This window comes from Dermacentor andersoni, chromosome 4, assembly GCF_023375885.2.
Source record: "Dermacentor andersoni chromosome 4, qqDerAnde1_hic_scaffold, whole genome shotgun sequence".
In the NCBI taxonomy this organism is placed as follows: Eukaryota; Metazoa; Arthropoda; class Arachnida; order Ixodida; family Ixodidae; genus Dermacentor; species Dermacentor andersoni.
The window spans coordinates 44,185,872-44,206,911 of NC_092817.1; the positions used below are offsets into that span (position 1 = coordinate 44,185,872).

The window sequence follows — 21,040 nt, forward strand, 5'->3', positions numbered from 1 at the left end:
TGAGCTGTTCCCCTGACCGAAAAGCAGGTCCGCTTGTCGAAACATTGGCTCCATCGATATATCTTGTTCGACCATTGTTTATCACTGCATATTCGATTGATCATGTGTTTAAAAAGTTTGAAAAGAAAATTACCCAAAAGCATCGACAATGATTGTCAATGTAAGCGAAGAGCCTGAAGGAGTGGTCGAGCGAGCGACAGTACCCCTCTCCCCCCCCACCCCCCTCTTTGCCCGGCAACTTGGTTGTGCGATTGCACGCTCACTTTCCCTCGGGGCCTTTTTAGAGAGATGCACGTTTTAATTTAAGGTAACCTTCATCCTTCCCCTCCCCCTTTTATGTATATATATATATATATATATATATATATATATATATATATATATATATATATACACAACTCTCTGTAAACATTGAATGCTTGTTGCTAACTGTCTTTATATTTTGAGTTTTTCTTTTCAACATGCTGTTAACGGCCCACGACTTCTGTACGCAACAATAAGTAAATAAATAAATAAAGTAACTTAATGAAGCCATAATGCTTTGGCGTTTAAATAACGTAAGGATACTTAAGTGTCTTCGAGGTAGGGTGTTGAATAGTTGTGTTTATGTATGTAATGCTATGCGCCTATTTCGAATATGAGTGTCCATTTTTGTTTATCCCCTTTGGTTCTAATTCCATGCTAGCTTCCGTTAATTATTTTGTGCATAGATTTGCAAACTACGATTTCCTCAGATTTCGTTAAACATGTTATCAATGGCTTCTGCATGATTCAATGAATTCCGAAAGACCAACTCCATTGCTCCGCCTACCTTAGAAGAAGAGTTGAAAGAATATTCATTTGAAACTCGAGAAAGATATATAGAGTGTGCTTTTGGTGCTAAGTTCGAAGTCTCGCAACTCTTGTTTCAGGATAGGCAAAGCAATAACGTTGGCTTTATGGCATTTCTTGAATTACACAGAAGCCATAGATGCCCTGTTTTAGCGAAATCTGAGTAACCAATATCTTGCAATACATTGCAGAAAATTGATTAAAGGAAATGTGCATAAAACTGGAACCCGGACAAATAAACAAAAATGGGCCTTATATTAGAAGTAGACACATAACATTACATATATGTACAACTTTTCAGCACCATACTTCGAACAACAACTCTTTATTTGGGTTGACTTTCCTATACTTCGCAATAGCACTCAGGAAGTGCACGTTTGCGTTACTTACGACAGCGATGTCCACAATGCAGACTATAATAATGTTATTTGACTCTCTTTATTGCACTATGTTTCAGAGCAGCTCTTCGATTAAATGAAATAAATACGAAAGTCTAATGTGGATGACAAAGTATTTTGCAGGCGCTAAAGCAAGATAAATATACTTATCTACGATGACAAAAGGCAACACCATTTAATGGGAAATAAATAAAAGGGCTAAACATAAGAGATTACATAATACGATAATCGCTACAGAAAAGGCAGGATGATGACACATTGTTGCAATATGTGAGATGCTGGCTGAAGTGGTGCACAACACGCGACAGTCAGATGAGACACGAAAGTTTTGCATTCCCTGGCTCATACTCCTCCTTTGTTCACACAGAAAGGAACATCGAAAGTCAATGACGCTTACTTAAGCGCGGTTTATATGGCGCAGTGTATGCGCGCGCCCGTAAATGCCAGGGAAATTACCACTTGCCCTATTCGTCCCGTCCCGTCTGAATGTGCATATATTGGCATGTCTTCGTCTTCGGGTGATATACCGGTACTGCTTTCAAACCCGAGTTAGCATTGGCTACGTTATATCGGTTCCAATTTAGGCCAGTCTTAAGGTTTTCAAGTTCGGAGATGTAGGCCACGCCACAGTCTTTGTGACAGGATTAGTTATGACCCACGTGTAGTTAAAGCATTTATGAGCATGCGCTTTTCAATTCCTTGATGAAGCTCCATGATATATACATACATATTGAAATTAACATGAGACTGCACGCCTTGTCAGTTAAACTGTCCAACTTTCAGTATAGAAGCACTCATACCGGACGCAGCATAGTCTCAACGGTGTATGGTGCACACGAGAGCGTCTATATCATTCTAAATTTACACGGAACACTCAGTCCGACTCTGCAACACTTCACCCACGACCTTGCAAGACGGACCTGTTCGGCAACGAAGAACGATATGTGGGTTGACGCTGTCGTCAATGGTGCAGAATAGAACCGCCTTGCCAATAGAAGCGCCAATTTCCGCGTAAGGTGGTTTTGAAGAGAAGCGCGTCTTCTGACATTTGTCGGAAGAGTACCAATTTTCTGTAGATTGGGGACTCGCGACTTTTTTTTTTTTTTTTTTTTTTTGCAGCACATATGTGCTTGCCAACTGCGCATGTCAGGAATTCACGGTCCCTCGAGCCGACTGGGCGTCGTAGACGAACCGCTGGTTGGTGCCGCCGCTCTCGCGTTGTGCTTTAGCCAGCAGGTCATCGCGCGCGACTCGTCCACGGGGCTCGTAGGACCGCTTCCAAGATGGACGCCGAACAGTCTTGGCGCCGCTACACAGCTGGGAGCCTCGTCTGCTGCGGCCGCTTGGGACAACCTTTGTGCGTGGACGGGGACTTGGTAAGTGCGGGGTGTTCTCCCTTGGGCCTGATTGACTTTCGCATCGTGATCAAGGCCAGCGCGAAGATGCAGGCGAAAAGGATGCCCGCGGCGAAGACGGCGCAGGCCGCCACCACCTCGACGCGCACGCAGCTTGCCGTTGAGGCGGCGTCTCGTGCGTTCGGTTCGGGCTCGGCGACGGGTGCGTCGACCAATCGAGAGAGCGTCTCAGCGTCGGGCTCGCCCGTCCGAGGCGACAGGCGTCGGACGAAGACCGAGTACGAAGTTCCCTCCCACAGCTTCAACGTGGCCGACTGCCGCGACGTGTACATGTGGCCTGTCACGTCCGCCGTCTCGCCAAGGACCTTCCACGTGACCTCGTACTTGACTTTCTTGGCCTCCGGCGAGATGTCGAAGTCCCAGGCGATGTCGACCTCGACCAGGTGCCCGCCGGTGTGCCTCAGATTGATCACTTTCGGAGCGGCAAAGGAGGGAAGCGAACTGGCGACGGAGGCGTCCGCCTGCACGGAGTCGAAGTCTGCCGAGTCCAGGTCCAACGCCACTCGAGTTTGAGCAAAGACGCCCTGCGGCGAGAGTGCGACGATCTCGAGCTCCGAGGCCTGCTTGAGTTTGCTGCGGCTCAAGGTGGCGTTGTGGTACAGCGTCTGCTCGGCGTCCCCGAAGCGTTGATCGTCGAGAAGCCCTCTGAGAAAGAGCACGTAGACTAGCGCTCGCTCGATATGGTGGTCCTGGGAGCTCAGAGGCCGGGACCAGGTCACACGCACGTCATGTACTCCACGCGCCTCCAGCAGCGGAGGCTCAGAGAACACGCCCGAGTACTCTTCCTCGGTGTGGCTAGTCACTGCGGTGCCGGGGCGTAGCTTCGTTGACGTCTTGTGCCAGAACGAGCAGGCCTGTTGGCAGCCGGGAAAACATAATTCGTCCACGGTGCACATGTGTTTCCAAACTTCGAAGTCCTTGTAGAAGAACTCGCACACGTCCCAACACATGTTGCACTCCTTGTCTGGCGCGCATTCGATGTCGTCTTTATCCGTCTTCAGGCCAAGCTCACCGAGGCAAGTGGCGCGACATCTCGCAAACCGGAACACTTCCCGGAGATCCTGTACTTGATGCGCCCACGTCGGACGGTACAGCGGTGCCAGGCCGATCGCGCAGAGCCCGAGGACAGCACCGAGGGGGAATACTTGACGGACGAACATGACGAGTGGATACAAGCACCGCAAGTGCGACTGCGAATGAAGAGCCATCCAAATTGCTCGCGCTCTTATACACAGTAGTCGTTTCCCGTTCGACGCACGAAGACTACGTTCGTCCTCGCGGCCGTTCCTGCTCCTCGCCATTAATTTCCTTAGTGTCCTAGATACTCGCGTTCATTTCCGCGAGGCTCTGCTCGGCGTCCATCTTGGAAGCATCCTACGAGCCCTGTGGACGAGTCGCGCGCGATGACCTGCTGGCTATGGCACAACGCGAAGGCGACCGCACCAACCATGCAGCGCTTTGTCTGCGACTCCTACTCGGCCTAACGCCACCCAAAGCGCCGCGAGTTCCGCAATAAATGGAAGCCGAGAAAAAAAAAGGAGGACCAAGAATATTTCGACATATGAATGACAAACACTTCAGAAAGAGCTCAGTTTCCATTAGCAAGAAACGGTGGACACTTTCAGGAATTATATCATTGATATTGGCAGGTTATTGGCAGCATAATCTTGTCACCATACAGTGTCACGATATATTTTCAAGTGACAAATAGCAGCAAACCTTTTTTCGCTCAACTAAGGTTTTACCGTTAGACTCGCTTCATAGAATGAAGGCTGCTCAATGCACATATAGCGCAATAAAATGTAGCCATCCCCTCCCTGCGGGCAAATTTACTTTTCCAGCCCGCAATACGAGAGCTGCAAACAATAATTGTTTATGTTTTCCTGTTGTTCGCAATATACTATATTGATTCTGCTATATACAAGGCAGCTTCTAGGATTTTATGGCGATCTTCTCTGTAATTCTAGATACCCACAACATCAAGGTCTCACACAGTTTTTTTGCAATCTCTGAAGAGCTTTTTCTTGGTGTTTAAAAAAATTTGACGTTCAAAAACATTATTAAGCACTAAGTATTGCTGTCTAGTTAAGGAAGTATCGATGAATTAAGTTAAATGTATTGATATGCTACTACATGCTGTTTTCTTTTTAATTCCCATATGGTTGCTGGATCCGGTAATATAGCCTTGGTGGCTATGGGTCCAAACATTCTTCTGAGTATTCTTTGAAGTTTTGATTAAGGTTATTAAAATTGAAGTGAATTGAACTGAATTAGTGTTGTTACCGCATGGCTGCTGCCAGGTGCGCGCTGACAAATCCACATCGCTCACGCACATGCGGTAACTGTTCTAGGCGTGTAACGATAACTGTGTGGAACAGTAGCGCTATAGCAGAACGTTGTAAGGAGTAATCCAATTATAGTGGCCAACTTAACATATTCGCCATGGTGTACAAACAATAACATTATTCTACTTCATGGCCTACCATTACTTTGCTCAGTTTAAAGCAAAGCAATGTTGCATTGGTTTACTTCAACAGATCCCTAAAGATGACCATATACTAAGCGCTTAGCTTTTTACCGAGTAGTTAAGTCCCAACATGCATTATATGCCAAATATATAGGACGCTCTAAGGTGTCATCAATACGCACCATTGACAAGGGTTCTTTCAAATTGTAATGGTCACATCGTGGTAATGCGAATGGCTTGTAATTATAAGCACAATGCGGTGAATCGTCAAGCACTGTTAAGCTAAAGGATGCTGAAAAACTTATATTACAGTACAAAATCAAAGTAGCGAGATTTTCTGGATCAAGTAGGTGGACGGGCGTGGAACAAAAAGAGAGGTTACGGCAAGACCAACGGGCTACACGTAAACGTATTAGTATGTAATTTAGCTAACTTAAAGTCAGCCTGTCCTTGCTTCTTTTTTCCCCTCTACAGTACCTCAAAAATTCGGGATTCGGCAATGTGAACCAGCAATGTATTTTATTTTTCCATTAATTATATGAAATACCAGGCGTCAGCAGCCCCTACAGTATGCTTGTAAATCCAGTTGTCGCTCGCACACCAGCTACAAGTTTTCCTTTCTTCTGAAATACAGTCATTGAATGAAACGATCCGTCTGTGGATATATTCACTTCTACTAATGTGTACCAGTGTCCACTGAAATGTTTTGCCTGTAACCAAACCAGGTGAATTCTCATTTTTATATGCACGTTATAGCTTCGTTATGCTTTGTCAGCTTTTCATAATCCAAACGCAGCCTATGTATTCGGTTTTTCCTTTCTATAATGTTTTTCTTCCTGTCACTGCAGTAAATGTAACTATTGCATTGTATAACTTCATTCGTACGTGCGAAGGCACCAAATTGAACCAAGTTATAACATCGAAGAGTTACATTCACAGTAATTACAAAATTACGGAAACGCAAGACTCAAGTAATAAAAATACATGAGCTGCAGGCCGGAAATGAAGAGGCTGGTCGGTTGGCTTCAATTGGCGCTCACAACGACTGTGACTGCCCGGAAATCTTGTGCGAGATTGATGACGCTCGTCTGCTGAGTCGTCATCACCTCGTCAAGCAACGCCCAGACTAGCGCGTCTCAAATAGAACGTCACTGCTCCGTGTTAGCGGTCGAGGCTTGTCTTGTCGCCCTAGAGCCCTGCTAATCAAGCTAACAGTTGGCATATGTTCTCGTGCGTGAACGTTTACAGCGACAGGGACGCGTCGACTGTGCTTCGTGTGCGTCTTGCGGTTGGGGCGAGACACTTCAGCGCCTGGTATTGGAGTGTCCCGCTTTCATTGCGCAGCGCACATCGCTGGGTGAGGGACTATCACCTCCTTGGCCTGCGGTGTGCGACACTCGACGAATGTTTGTACCCCAGTGGTCGTGCGTCTCGACACGATCAGGCCCATCGCGCTCTCCTTACTTTTCTAAAAGTAATTAACTTAGGTTCACGTTTTTATCTTTTCTTTGTTTTCGATGGCCAAGACCTCGGATTTTATTTCTTGTATTTTCTAACATTCCTCTAGTAGCGCGATCTGCAGTGACCGGCTGTACTCAATATTTTGTCACATTTCCCCCTCTATTTAGTCAGACATGCCATCTTGTTCCTTCTTTGCACTTCACTTCCCTTCTTCACAACTTTCATTTCCATTTTTCTGTGCCCTCCTTTCTGAAAAGTTGGCAGAAGTTCTGCCCCTTTTCGGCTGCAGTTGCCAGCCTGAGCCTTGCTTGCCTTTTCCTCACCTTCAAGTGTATATATGTTATCACATAAAGTAATCATACTAATAATATAACTTGATTTCATTCAATCCCTGCTAATCGGGTCCTACAACTCATGTCACTGGAACATGAAATAATATTATTTCACTTGAACTAATTTTCTCGTTACTGCAGTCTGCAGAGTACATCCCATTCAGTCAAGAATTGTGACGATGTGTCGACAAACGGGCATGAAAGTTACATAATTTTATGCCAAGGCGCGGTAAACTCTATTCAAAGGAAGTCAAGGTGACAGGACGATATTTTATGCCTTTTCTAATGAGCGTAATTAATTCTCGGATTAGTGCACAATCACTCATGTAGCGTCTTTTTATTGTTTAAAGAAAATGAAGGACGTACTCAAAGCGCATGAAAAATTGCGTTATTGGCCGCAAGTATTACGAAAAAGGAAAAACTATCTGTATTGCTGACGGAACGCAGAACGCCCAACAATGCATCATACGCGGTCTAGTGTCTTCGTCAAAGTGATCATGTGTAGATACAATCAGCGTACTGAAGCGAATAATAGCCATGTTGGATAAGCAAATAGCTCTATTGACCTGCCGCTCAAAGCCTGCCGTTTGTTCTTATGCACCCCTAGACAGAAGCGGCAAAAACAAGTCCCGTAAACATACGTATTCAACGTGACAGAAGGGGGTGCAGCAACTAATAATCCATTCCTATTTGCGTTAGATATACTGAAGCAAGGCGTATAGCCGGGCCAGTTGGTAATTACACCCTGGCCTGCAGTATCCTGCAAATGTAAACAAATTAACTAAAGAAGTCGCAGTTTCGCGACTGCGATAGCAAATTAGTAGACAGCTATGAGAAGTGAGGGTAGTAGTTTTATCGGCAGTGTAAACTTGGAAACATTTGTTTACTAACTGAATTAACAAGCATGGCGCCAGCGTGCACAAGCATACATGAACATATCACACTGGATGAGCATGGACAGTCGCTGCAAAACGTTGGAAGCTGGTGCGAGTAAGTGCGGCAGCAGTAGCGAGCGAAGTGACCTTCGCATGGTCTATCGCTTCAACGCAAGAGCGGCGATAACACAGCCCGCACAAAGTTACGAGCCGTCTGCAGATCCCTTTCAAGATACGGCGCGCGCGGCCGTGCTAGCCGTGCGACGCGCTTACTGGCGGAGTCGAAGTCGCCCTCCATGAAGGAAGGAAAAAAACTCCGCCCTCACTCCCTCCGGTGCTATCTCACCACTTTCCACGTTTCCATCGTCAGTTTCCCTTGTACCCGGTCGCGAAATGAGCACTTGCTGCCGGAGCGCAACGCCGCCACCCCTCCCTTCCTCCTATCCCCCCATGACCTTTGGCGCGACGGAAGACGGCGCGTTTGCTCCCCGCTTTCTCCTTTGCACGAGCCAGATTGAGCCGCGATCGTCCGCTTCCCTCGCGTGCTTGCACTCGCACATACAGCATACGACGCGCAGCGATGCATGGTGTTATCGCCATTGGACTTTATACGTAACATCACGGCGACGGCGACGACAAAAATGCGCCTGGAGTGTCCGTATAGTTGTTATCGCACTAAACAGATAAAATCGCACTACTGCTCACCTGACGATAGAGGGACTCCATACGTAAGCGAACGCGAGCAGCGCCGCCCATGTTAGGAGGGAACCGAGGATGACGTAGCGCTGCCTCCGACCAGCGCGGTCTGCTGCCCGGGCGACAACGGTCATGCACGCGGCGTTCTGCGGCACTGGCTAAGACGCTGATGACGACGACGGAATTGCGCTGGTTCACGTTCCTTCCACCTGCGCGAGAAAGCCAGTACCAAGTAGTCTATTTCAAACATGTTATTAGAAACGTGCAAAAACACCCGTGTACATCAAACCACCCGTCAAAATTAGCCCGTACTACGGCGTGCCTTATGAGCACTACGGCGTGCCTTATAGTCAGATCGTGGTTTTGGCACGTAAAGCCCCATAATTTTAATCATCGCTCTCTCTGTTTACTTCAGTTAATGGTACCTGTCGATTCCTTGATAGTGTTGTCGGCGTTGTTTGCAGTTAAAAAAGAAACCGTTTTACAATCTTTCCTTGCCTGTGCAACTTATATGAAGGGCACGAAACAAATAAAAAAAATTATAAAGCTTTCAATAAAGTTTTGAAAAAGTGAAAAGTAAAGATTTCATAGCTTTCTTGCACAGCATCACCTGTCCATGCTTGCAATATTTCCTACAATATTGTATTGTGCTTCATGCTTCATTCTACGCGGAGCAGTGCGCCATGCCCGCTCTCTTCCTTTCGTTAAAGATAAATTAAAGTATTGGAAAAACTTGCATCTGAAAAGGTAGACTACTATGCATTCCAGCCACAACTCTTTGAAATATCTCCTCTTCCTCTTCCCCTCCCCCAGTGTAGAGTAGCGCCCCCCCCCCCCCAGACACTTTCTGATTTAATGCCCGTGCCTTCTTTTTCCCTCTTACTCTCTCTCTCTCTCTCTCCGGTATAGTCTTAGTATAGCCTGAAAATAAAATACACTCATTGTGTAGATTTCGCTCTACAACTATCGGGCATTTGAGCTTCGTAATGAAAGCAAACGCCAACGTCTCGTTTTGTAGTTGCTGTTGTGGTTGTCATCGTCGTCGGCGTCGCTACTAGATCACTCTTTTCTTTTGCGCTACTAACTTGTCAATGTTTCAGGCCAGAATTTTACGTTCGCATGACTCCGTGGAAGCGGATTCGGAATAAAAGTCACATTTTACACGTATCCGCCCTTCTATACTGAGCCCACTGAGCAACTTACACAAGAGTGAAAACATGTTTTTGAGCAAAGAGGTGTATCGCTCCGTTCACATGACGGCTTACGGAGAATAAAAAAAAAGGACATTGTTTGAAACAACGTTGTTTCTGATCCCATGACCTCAAAGACAAGTTCAAGCAGGCTTAAGCTTTCGTCAAGGTAAAAATAAATGAAATAATAAGCCCCAGATAAAAAATTTAACAAAAGAAACAGCCTCAGGCGCAATTCCGATGTCTCCTAAGAGACCCTTTTCAATCTCAAAGGAACGACTCTTTCTTCATTTATTTTTTTAACAGTGTACACAAAGCGGCTGTTCAGTATCGATCGATCTTGTCATACCAGGGAAACCAGGCCCCAGTTTTGTCATGTTTAGACTTTTTATTTGTTTTTGTTTTTTCGAGTACCTTTGGCTTTAGCCATCTCGAGAGGGCCATGTTGACCAGATTCACTTTGACTGTTGCGACTTGTCGCCCTACTTTATCGTCTTTAAATTACTTTAGAAAGTACACGACTTCTCCTTGCTTTTGCTGCAACAGTCGTTGTGAAGCTTATCTCAGCAAGGCAGACCCGCTAAAGGCACTGCCCTGCAGATACTACGTACAAGAGGACGATTTTAAGACCGTGGATGGCCGGAGTACGTCTTAAGGAAAGGAGTTTCTACTTGTTCAAAAGGAAGAAGCCGTTCCAGTACAAAGAGCAGCAGCTTAAATGCCAATGAAGCGGGAACCGTGAAACTAGTTTGGCAAATACAATAACAAAAAATAAACAAAGGAGTGAAATCGAGTTGGGAGGAAGAATCGTTTGGAGAAAAACTCGGGGACAGTGGCGGTGTTATGAACTGTTACGCCTCCCTGCGGGCACGATAGAACTAACCGAGGGACTTGAACACGCACGAAGCTTTGTACTGGGAGTCTCTGAAATGGCGCAGAATTGTGAAAGTTTGAGACAACGTTATCCAATAAGAAGCTGAATAAAAAAATCTGAGCAGCCAAGTTTGTTAGATTAAGCGTTAAGAGAAAACAATGTGGAAGGTACACACAGTTGAATCCGGATAAAGCGAATTATTCTATAAAGCGAAACTTACTTTGTAAAACAATGAATTACTCGCGAGATCATCCACCTTAAGCGAAGGATCAGTCGCCAAAGACAGAAAAAGGAAAGGAATCGTCACAAAATATCGAGCATGTCAGCGCTACTACGGAACATGCTGACAGAAGCCAAAAATAAATATCACCGAGAAACACTCACAAATTTTCCCGCAACATCTTTGGCGCTACCTATCGGAAAGTGATAGAAAATATTACAGCGTAGTCGTAAACAATGCGCTTGTGAATGACCCCGCGGTAATATCGTCATGCTTTAATTCATAATTTCAGTCAGTTTTTACTGCTTCAGATCAAGTTGGTTCATTGTCCCTTCTTCGATATCAGTACCATTGCGCACCAATGCCTGACATAACAGTTAAGTACGAAGGAACTTTGTCTCTTATTTTGGACATGGCTGAAAAAAAAAATCTGTCGGCCCGGATAAAATACCGAACGCATTTTTACGAAGATAAGCGGAATGTGTAGCGCCCACTACTTGGAAATAATATTTACTGCATCGATCGCTCAAAAGCGACTTCCGGACGATTGACTAGTGGCAAAATTAATCCCAATACATAAAACAGGTGACAAGCAGCAAATTGAAAATTATTGTCTCATATCTTTGACCTGTGCTTCTGCAAGCTACTCGAAAATATTATATCGAAATCCATATACACTTATTGTGAACATAAAACCTCTTTTTTTCAAACCAACACGGGTTTAGCCAACGCCTTTCTACCAACACGCAGCTAATGGAAACTATCAATGACTTTCCTAGCGCTTTGGATAACGAAAAACAACTTGACGCGATTTGTTTAGACTTCTTTAAAGCCTTTGACAGAGTCCTTCAGTCTCTATTAATCAGTAAGTTGGCACAAATGGGGAATTAATCGCAATTCAGTAGAATGGATCCACGCATATCTGTCCGGTAGAACGCAGTATGTGGAAGTGAATGGCATAACATCGACCACCCTTACTGTGAGCTCAGGCGTAAAGCAGGGGTCTGTTTTAGGTCCTGTTTCATTTTTGGCATACATGAATGGTATCGGTTCCGTTATTAGTGAAAACATCGCCGTACGTTTGTACGCAGATGATTGTCTACTTTACCCGAAAATTAATGACATCCATGATAAAAAAATCGCTCAACGACGCTCTTGCTGCATTGAAATGCGGTGTGAAAACTGGAAAATGAAGATAAATGAACAAAAGACAGTTGGTTTTCAGGGTATCCAACAAGATAAAGAATGCCCTAGATCACAAATACTTTGTGATTCCCGATTACTCGCTACATTTGATACACTCAAATACCTAGGACTAACTATCACCAAGAACCTAGGCTTGAAAACGGTTGTCACAAATATCAGGAGCACTGCCAAAAAAAAACCTCAGGTTCTGCGCAGGAAGTTGAAGCTTAAGCGCCTCAATCTGTCAAACTAACCACGTTTTTTTTTTACTTATGTGAAGCCAACGTTAGAGTACGCAAGCATTATATGGGACCCGTTCCAAGTGGGTCGAATAAACGAACGCGAAAGAGGTACAAAGAAGGGCTGCACAGTTTATTTTGTCCAAATATTCCTCCGCCGACTCGGTAAGAGAGATGTTAAACCTGATTCAACTATACCACCTCTATCACAGCGGCCCCTAGAGGCAAGACTATAATTCCTATTTTTGCTTTCTAAACACCATTTTAACATCGAAAAAAAAGTGAATACTCCGGAAAAAGCATAACTCAATGTTCGTTGTGCCACAGCTGCATATTGACGCATATGCATATGCATATTCATTTCTGCCTCGAAGTATAAGAGACTGGAACGCCCTGCCATCATCGATTGTGCAATGCACCTCAGCTGGAATCTTCGAAAAATGCATGCATATGAATTTGAGTGCTTTTCATGAATTAGAAAAGTGATTGCCAACGTGCTATATTACTGTTAAACCTATTAATTTATCTGTTTTCTATCACTGTCACGTTACTGATGTACTATAGTGTACTCTAATGTACAATTTCTTATTCTGCCTGTTTTCTATGACGGGTACTTCGATTATATGTGTGTGCGTGTTTTTCTTTTTTCCCCTTTTTTCTGAAATCTCTTTCTCTCTCTCTCTTTCTATGTATGCGCATATTCATTTATCTTTCTGTCCCGTTACCCCTTCCCCAGTGCAGGGTAGCAAACTGCATATATATCTTCCGGTTAACCTCCCTAGCTGCCTTTCGTATCTCATTTCTCTCTCTCTCTCTCTCTCTCTTTTTTTTTCTTCAGTGATGTAATTTAGAGTTGTAGCACCCAGTTTATATTCTTTAACTACTGCTCAAATTATGACTTTTACCCGTTTTCTATTAGTGATACTTAATCGATGTGATTTACTATAGTAACACATAGTTTGTATGTTTCACAACTTATTTTTGTTGTAACAACCAGTTTTGTATTTGTGATGCCTTAAATTCCACTCTGCAACGGCCTTATGGCCAACAATATCGTAAATTCAAAACGAACTGAACATCAGATATATCGAACTCGGCGCCACCACTGCCAGCACCACAAAGTCACGTGCATGCGGCGAAGGCAGCGCAGAGGGGAGCTATCTTTATTTATTTTGTTACGCTAGGAGGGGGAGACCACACGCTATAAGCTGAGACACCGGCCAAACTTACTGCCTACTTCACGGGGTTCAGCTTTCAGTAAATGGGTTCCTTTCTTGCATCTATTTTTCACTGGATATAGCAGATCTATATACCGTACAACGAACGCATTGCCAGAGGACGTTTGAGTTCGTTATAGGCACTTTTGAATATATCAGAATACGTCACACACCGAACTTTTTATTTAGAACATGTCCGCTCATTATAATCGTGTTCTACTGTAAAGAGAGCAAAAAAAAAGAAACAGAAAGAAATGGGAGAGAGAAAGAGAGAAGTGGTAAAGAGGGAGAGCGAGCGGACGAACGCCCTGTTTGCTGCCTTACCCAGGAGAGGTGGGTGAGAGGCTGTAAAGATGGAAAGAGGAGAGGGTGAATACTACGCGCACGCGTGACGACGCTCACGGCACGGCATCGCGTGGTTGTCACTCAGACCAGCGCTACCATACGCACTTAATTACCTAACCTAACCTAACCTAAACTAGAAACCACCTCACGGTATACGTTACCGTTGGGATTCATTGCGTGAACACATTGTGGGTGCGGAACAGACGCGGCGCCCGTTGGAGATGCGCCTCCTGGTGGATGCTTTATCGGCCGGCACCTATATAAGCTAGCCGATGAGGGTGACCAGCGATGCGCGCGGAAAAACGAAAATGTGCCGAATTTCAGCGGTAAGGTATATGTAGCATCCTTTGCAGTATTCGAAAAGGAAAGTCAAAACTGAGCGAAAGAAACGAAGACAAGCGGAAGGAACGCACAACCCACCACGAGTGTGTTCCTTCCGCTTGTCCTCGCTTTTTTTTTTTTTCGCGCAGTTTTAACTTTCCTTCAAGCATACCAACTAGCCTTCAAGAACGCCCCACTACAGTATTCTAACGGGCCAAAGAAAGAATAACGAGCGTTCAGACGACGGTCTTAACAAGGGAGAAAACGAAGGCTTCAAAAAGTAACTCGAAACCTCAACAGTGGTTTTGCGCCATCTTTAAGAACATCATCATCATTATCATCCCTAGAGAGTTTTCTTACCATATATAACAAACATGAGGAGACGGTACTTTGTCCACGTACGTGGAGACGTTGCTTTCGGCGTCTAACCTCGATACATATGCGGAAAACAAGTTTTTCACGTCCGCAATTTACCAGTATAGGCAATAAGAGTCGACTTGAAAAGTGTCCCTAAGCTGTTTTCGAGCCTCATGAGGATACGACAGAGTGTAACGGTCGCCTCTCGGGAAACGTCAGAGCCTCGTCGTTGAGCCTCGTCGTTCTGACAGGCCAAAAGCGGATCCGCAAGAAAAATGGACGTCGAGTTTTCCCAGAAAGAGATGAACTAAAAAAAACGGATTTGCGTTCGTCTCGGTTTAAAGCTAGCCAAGAATGAAATGTGCCGTTCGAAGACAACCAGAACAGAAAGCTTGAAAAGCGCCTGTAGTTCCTTTCTTCCCTGCGCTTGACGTGAGCGTAATCGCGAGAAGCAAAGCAAACACAGGACGAGAAAGCTCGGCCTTCTGTCATGAGTAATGGCGCACTCAGGCGCGGAAATGGCGTCAGTAGTAAGAAGCGTGTCGGACGACTGTGTGCGCAAGGGCAAAAGAAACGTGACGTTAGCCCGCGGTAAAGTGCAAGTTAGCGACTAGACGCAAATGTTAGCCGATTTCCTTAAACGCGGGAGCATTACCGAGCGCATACATGCTTTTCGTGTCAGGGTAACCCTTTTGAGCGAAGCAGGTGTGCAAATGTCAACTAAACCGTTGTTCCATAACATATTTGAAGAATTGACAAAAGTTGATAATAGTATAAGGTAAGGTGCTGCTTTCGAATGCCGCGGCATTTGTGTCACTGTGTTTATGCATGTGCGTCTCCCTCTGAGGAATGGGGCGTTTCCTGACTCTTTCATCGTGAACCCCCTGAGTCCTACGGCTACCGTGGGACCACAGCGGTTGAGCGACGCGAACCTCAAAGTATGTAAAGGAGATGCGTTTTCTTGCAACCTAATTTTTATATTGAGAAGTGACGTTTTCCTCCCGGAAATAACAACACCCCATGAAAACACGGAAACAGGCAGGGCAAATCACCGTCACATGCAGTTAAGCAAATTTAGTTCAGCTAAGCCATTTCCCTTCTACTTAGTGCTACGGACAGAGCGCTGACGCGAGCTTGACCGCAAGAAAGGCGGATGCTAACTGCGTCAGCACCTCATCCGTAGCACTGATCAAGTAGAAGGGAAATGGCTTAGCTGAACTTCGTTTAACTACACGTGACGATGATTTGCCCTGCCTATTTCCGTTCGCTTCCGTAGGATGTTGTTATTTCCGGTAAAACTATGCCCCTTCTCAACATAAAAATTCATTTGAAAGCGTATACCGTCCTTGTCGTTCTTCCTCGGCCCAGTAACTGTATCAAACTGGCCCAAAAGACCGTACTCCTGAGTATATGCCGTGGGGAAAAGGCAATTTCTTTAGACCTCTGGCTTGGAACAACTGGAAACTATAAGCAGTACGTTGAGAAAGTCCTCGGCGGATTGGTAAGGCGATAAGTTTCCTAAAAAGTAACTGTTCAAAACAATTTCTTAAGGGTTGTTCAAGGTCAATGCGATTGATTGGCTGTGTTTAAACGTCTCAAAGTGTGCAATCGCCTGGCAAGAACACTGCGGAAGAGAAAATTTCATAAGTTTTGCTAGCTCGACTTTCTTTCTTTCTTTCTTTCTTTTGAATCGGAGCTACAAGGGCGCTTTTGCACTCCGCCCCTACCTCGAAATACGATCGGGATTCGACCCTGTGACCCTGTGCTCAGCAACCGGGCATCATAGCCGGAGAGCCACCATGGTGAACACACTTTAGGTTAGACTTGCACTCTTAAAGGAGCTAATAATCTCTACTTACGACCAAGCAAATGACGCCTAAAATGCATATACTGCTGCGAAAAAAATCAAGTGCGGGCGCGACAAAAAAAAAAACTAAAGCTTGAGAATTTTTCTCGCGTTTCTCCTCGGGTTTCTCGTGTTGATTTTTCACCACTAAAAACGGGGTATCACATATGAGAGTTATGATTGAACTCTACTAGTAGTAATATCTGCACCTTCAAGCACAAATCTTGCGCCTTTGCTGTTATAATTTGAAATTCACCTATCGTGTTTTTGCGCGATTGTACAGTCAGCCACACAAGCTTACGGGATGTGGGATTCGCAAAAAAAAAAAAAGAAAGGTTGGGGGGGCACTGAATTTCCGCGAAGGACGGTCACATATACTAAAGCCTCGAATTCGAAGTTTACAATAAAATTAAATTCTAAGGTGTCACGGGCCATAATCACGATTAGAGTACCCGGGGACCTTTACATGCGCCCAATGCACAGTACAAGGGCATTTGTGCATTTCGCCTGCATCGAATTGCGGGCGCCATGGCCGGGTATTGAACCCGCGTTTTCGTGCTTAGCAGCGCGGCGCCGTAGCCACTAAACCGCCACAGCGGTGTGATTCACATGTTTCAGCGTGCGCGTGGCAACCTTTGCGACCTACAATGTGATTCAGCTAGGCTTATATGTTTCAACGCGTCCCGTTACAGATAGACTGAGCCTGTAGTTTTCAGCGGCATTTTTACGTGACGTGGCAAAATGTCTCTGAAAAAAGGAATCAACCTTCTTTTTGCGAAACTTAGCCCGGATTTATTGAAAGAAATTCTTACTCCACTAAACGTGGAAAAGAACGTTTTAACGACTTGCAGATTATAACAATGCGAAGGCCTATCACATTAAAATTAAAGCATTGTACCCTGCCAACATTGTTTTCTGTAAATCTACACCACTATATTGCCCCACGGGAACTTAAATTTGTGTCACTTTCAGTATGCTTCCTTTTTTTTTTTTTCTAAATTTGGCAAGCTTTGATTTTTGAGCAACTGCCTCTGCCTGACCTAGAAATCAGGGTATCTTTCTGTGGGGGCCATTTTATCCAAAGTTATGAAGCTCAACAGTACTTCCGAAAAATGTTCAAAAGGCTTCTCGCGAACTAAAAGAAGTATGCAACTACACCGCGTATTTATTTCGTTATAAAACCCCGGAAATGCTGAAATTGCAAGAATAGCAAAAATTTGACGATTTTGTAGATGTTTCTAAAAAAAATCATCGCTGATTTTTATGAAAATGTTACATAATACCCATCCGGAACTGGTAAATCTAGTACTGTAAAAACATAATGCTTTTTTTTTATTTTAAGTGAAAACGTTGAGAGGTAGAGAGAGATATAAACGGGATGGGAAAGGCAGAGAGGTTAACCGGATGAGATTCTGGTTTGCTACCCTGCACTAGGGGAAGGGAAAATGAGAGACGGGAAATACAGCGGAGAGAAAAAGCAATCTAACTGGAAAAAATGTAGGGAAAGTAGTGAACGTCCATGAGAATTACAGTCGCTCCAATAGGCCACTCGAACGTAAGAATTTCAAGAGTGCCTTTACTGCCTCGTGGTGTGGCCACCGTATAGGTCCGCGTTCCAGGACTGTCTGCTCCGAAAATGGCCGGTCGTCAAGACGCTCCAGCGCGGTCGCGAATGACTGCCTGTGTGCGCTGTATCGGGGACAATGACGAAGAACGTGTTCGATAGTTTCCTCGTCCCCGCAGTGGTCACATGCAGCACTATCCTCCCATCCGATACGGAAAGCAGAAGGCTTCGAAATGCGACGCCAAGCTACAATCTACGGTAACGTACGGTTGTCTCGGGTCGGGATAGTCCAGGTGGAGGATGAAGTTGCAGACAGGGGTCCAGTCGATGTAGACGTGTGTGCTCGAAACTAGGTGTGTTCCACAACGATTGTAAGGCATCATTTGCAAGCACACGGGGAAGTTGCGCTGCTGCATCTGTTCTCGACAGCGGGATTGGGGCCGGCACGCCGTCTTCATGAGCAGATCCAGCAGCTTCATCGGCTTGTTCTTTATCCATTATGCCACAGTGGCTAGGGAGCCACTGAAATGTGACGTCGTGTCCTTGCTCGACGAGGCAATGAAGGAGCTCGCGGATTTGCAGCACTAGTTGTTCGTAGGGTCCACGGCGTAAGGCGGGAAGCCAGCAATGTATAGCTGCCTTGGAGTCGCTGAAAATGCTCCACTTCTGAGGTGATTCTTGTAGAATTATGCGTAATGCGCTACAAAGAGCAGCACCCTCCGCGGCTATGGATGTAGTCTGATGCGATGTCTTGAACTTGAAGGTGGCGACTTTCGCAGAAAAAATTACAGATCCTGCAGATCCGTCCAGGGTGGTTGAACCATCAGTGTGTATATGGGTATGATCGTTGTATTGTTCGTATACAGCAAGAGCAACGAAAGCTGTTTAAGAGCTGGTGATGAAAGTTGTGCCTTCGTTTGAATCCCGGGTACTGTCAGTCGAACTTGTGGCTGAGCCACATGTATGGTCACCCTAACAATGTGTCTCGTTCTAATAGTAAAATAAAATCACACTCTTCGAACTATGAACTCATTCTTGTTCTTGTAGTAAAAAAGAGTGACTCAGATTGTCTTTCTTGCCTCTATTTAGCCATGAAGTGTGTTGACCTTGAGTTCTCGGGGCTCCTGCATCCGTATTCCTACCACGGCACGATGGCACCTAAATGATAGCCCTATCGTTTAAGCGCAATCGTCGTCTTTTCTAGGAGCCGAATCAGCGGCACTTTCAGCCATTTCCGCAGATGCGGTGTAGCTGCGGCGAAAGACCTGCCCTTTCGGATAAGCTTCCGTATATCATCCTATGTGCGTAAAATGACATCACTCTGTTGTACAAGTGTGTATAGGTATAAAAAGAGCTGGATAATCCTGGAGAGAGAGAGGAACAAGCTTTAATGATATGCTGCCGATGTTAACCTGGTGTTTCGTTTCGTCTGACATGCTACTCCAGGAGCTAGGTTGATTAGGATATATACAGTGATTATATATATATATATATATATATATATATATATATATATATATATATATATATATATATATATATATATATATATATATATATATATATATAGACCTTTTCATCGGGCGAGGAGGATAGGGCGCGCGGAGAGCCATTCCTGCTTTCTGGCTTGGGCGATCCGGCGCGGCGCTGCTTGTAAGTATTGCTGTCGCGTACTGCGGAACGATTTCGATATGCTTTAGATGGTACTTTGTGAAATTTACGCCACGTCCGTTCATAGAAGGTCGTCAGGGAAGCCTTTCGGTGCATCTGTAACTACAGTAGGCGGAAATATCTCTTGGGGGCGCAAAAATGTGACGCGCTTTATCAGCCGCGGTGTACGCACATTATCAGTCGCGGTGTGTGTATGTGTTGTGAAATATTTTGCTTATATCGGTTTTAATTCAACAAAGAAAACCGGTGTCTCTGTATTAGCAGCATGAAATCGTAAATCTGCTCACTATCTGATCGCTTGGCGCAGGGAGTAAAACATAAAGCATAAGAGCGCACGCTCGTGCACGGCCAACCTAAGGCAACCACGAAACATCTAAGCGGCAGGCGCTATTAAATAATTGTGATGCACCGGCATCGTTCTCGCGCATTTCAAGTCTAGTAGGCTTCAAATTACCATACGTCTACGCTAGCCTTCCTGCATGAGGCCGATGGCGCTGCTCAACACAGCGATCACTGCGGTTGGTGAACCAGCACGATAAGTATGCAAGCTGTGCGCTTCGGCATTGCCTTTTTGGCCTGTATACAGCCATAATATATGAGAGGGATCGGATAAAGAAAATGCGATGGCTATTTTCGAGGACAAAATTTCCGTAATACCTGTGAGTGCGTCGTAGAGAACGGAACGAACACAACCGAAAGAAGAATTCGGTTATCATCCTCTTTCTCGAAAAAGCAAGAGAAAACGGGCTAACGCCGCAATACGACGTCGCATAGTCACGCCGCACAACGTTTATAGATATATAACCGCTGATGCCGTATGCTTGGACGATGCGGTATATAGAACAAGGATATCTGTAATCCAGCACCTATACCACTACTTAGGACGCTCGCGCAGTTCGTAAACAGTCCCTTTGCTGGACAAGCTTAATTCAGACTGTAAGGTATGCTGCTATTACTTGCCAAAACTATTTTATTCAGGGGCGGAAACCTCATCTATCGAACCAAGTAGTCACGCAATGTAACCTGCAGCGAACAGTTTGAACGCCTGTCAAAGTATAACATCACAGCTCCTATCGTAGCAGAACGGTACCCGCGCTGTTACGATTATCGCGTATATTTCATGGCTCCTAAAGCGCAGCTTAGAAATAGGGGATGATACTGCAATAAGCTCACATTAGTGATTGGAACATTCAGATATACACAATTGATCTCCGAGGCTGATTGTAGGCTCAAATATGCGCGCACACATCATCACGCTGCGTGTTCCGTCCACCTCAAGGCCAGCAGAAATTCCGGCCATGACGCCTTAAACCACTTCAGCACGTCTCACAGAACCGTTTACCACGTAGAAGACGCACGTCATACTAAACAGACCGCCCGACCGCGAAAACAAACGCCAGAACCTACCGCCGAGCGTATACCTGCCATGCAAACGACCGCTTTCACCCAAGCCAGTATGGCACTGCTCATAGGCGGCGCCACCGCGTTCCCAATATGGCGGCGCCTACGAAAAAACGGTCTATACGTTCGGTGCCG

General features: G+C 45.2%; 2 protein-coding genes across 2 annotated transcripts in view; both read right to left on the minus strand.

The window, feature by feature from the left end:
* Positions 1-21,040, minus strand: part of LOC126537026 (fatty acid hydroxylase domain-containing protein 2-like) — an 87,120-nt gene that overhangs the window by 58,661 nt on the left and 7,419 nt on the right. Inside the window, exon 2 of the mRNA XM_050184138.3 lies at positions 8,485-8,684. Within this exon, the coding sequence (XP_050040095.2) occupies positions 8,485-8,609 (125 nt within the window). The 5' untranslated portion in view covers positions 8,610-8,684. The remainder of the gene's footprint in view (positions 1-8,484; positions 8,685-21,040) is intronic.
* LOC140217094 (uncharacterized) lies at positions 1,386-4,903 on the minus strand. The gene has a single exon (XM_072287512.1). The coding sequence runs from the start codon at positions 3,943-3,945 to the stop codon at positions 2,539-2,541; it is 1,407 nt and encodes a 468-aa protein (XP_072143613.1). The 5' UTR covers positions 3,946-4,903; the 3' UTR covers positions 1,386-2,538.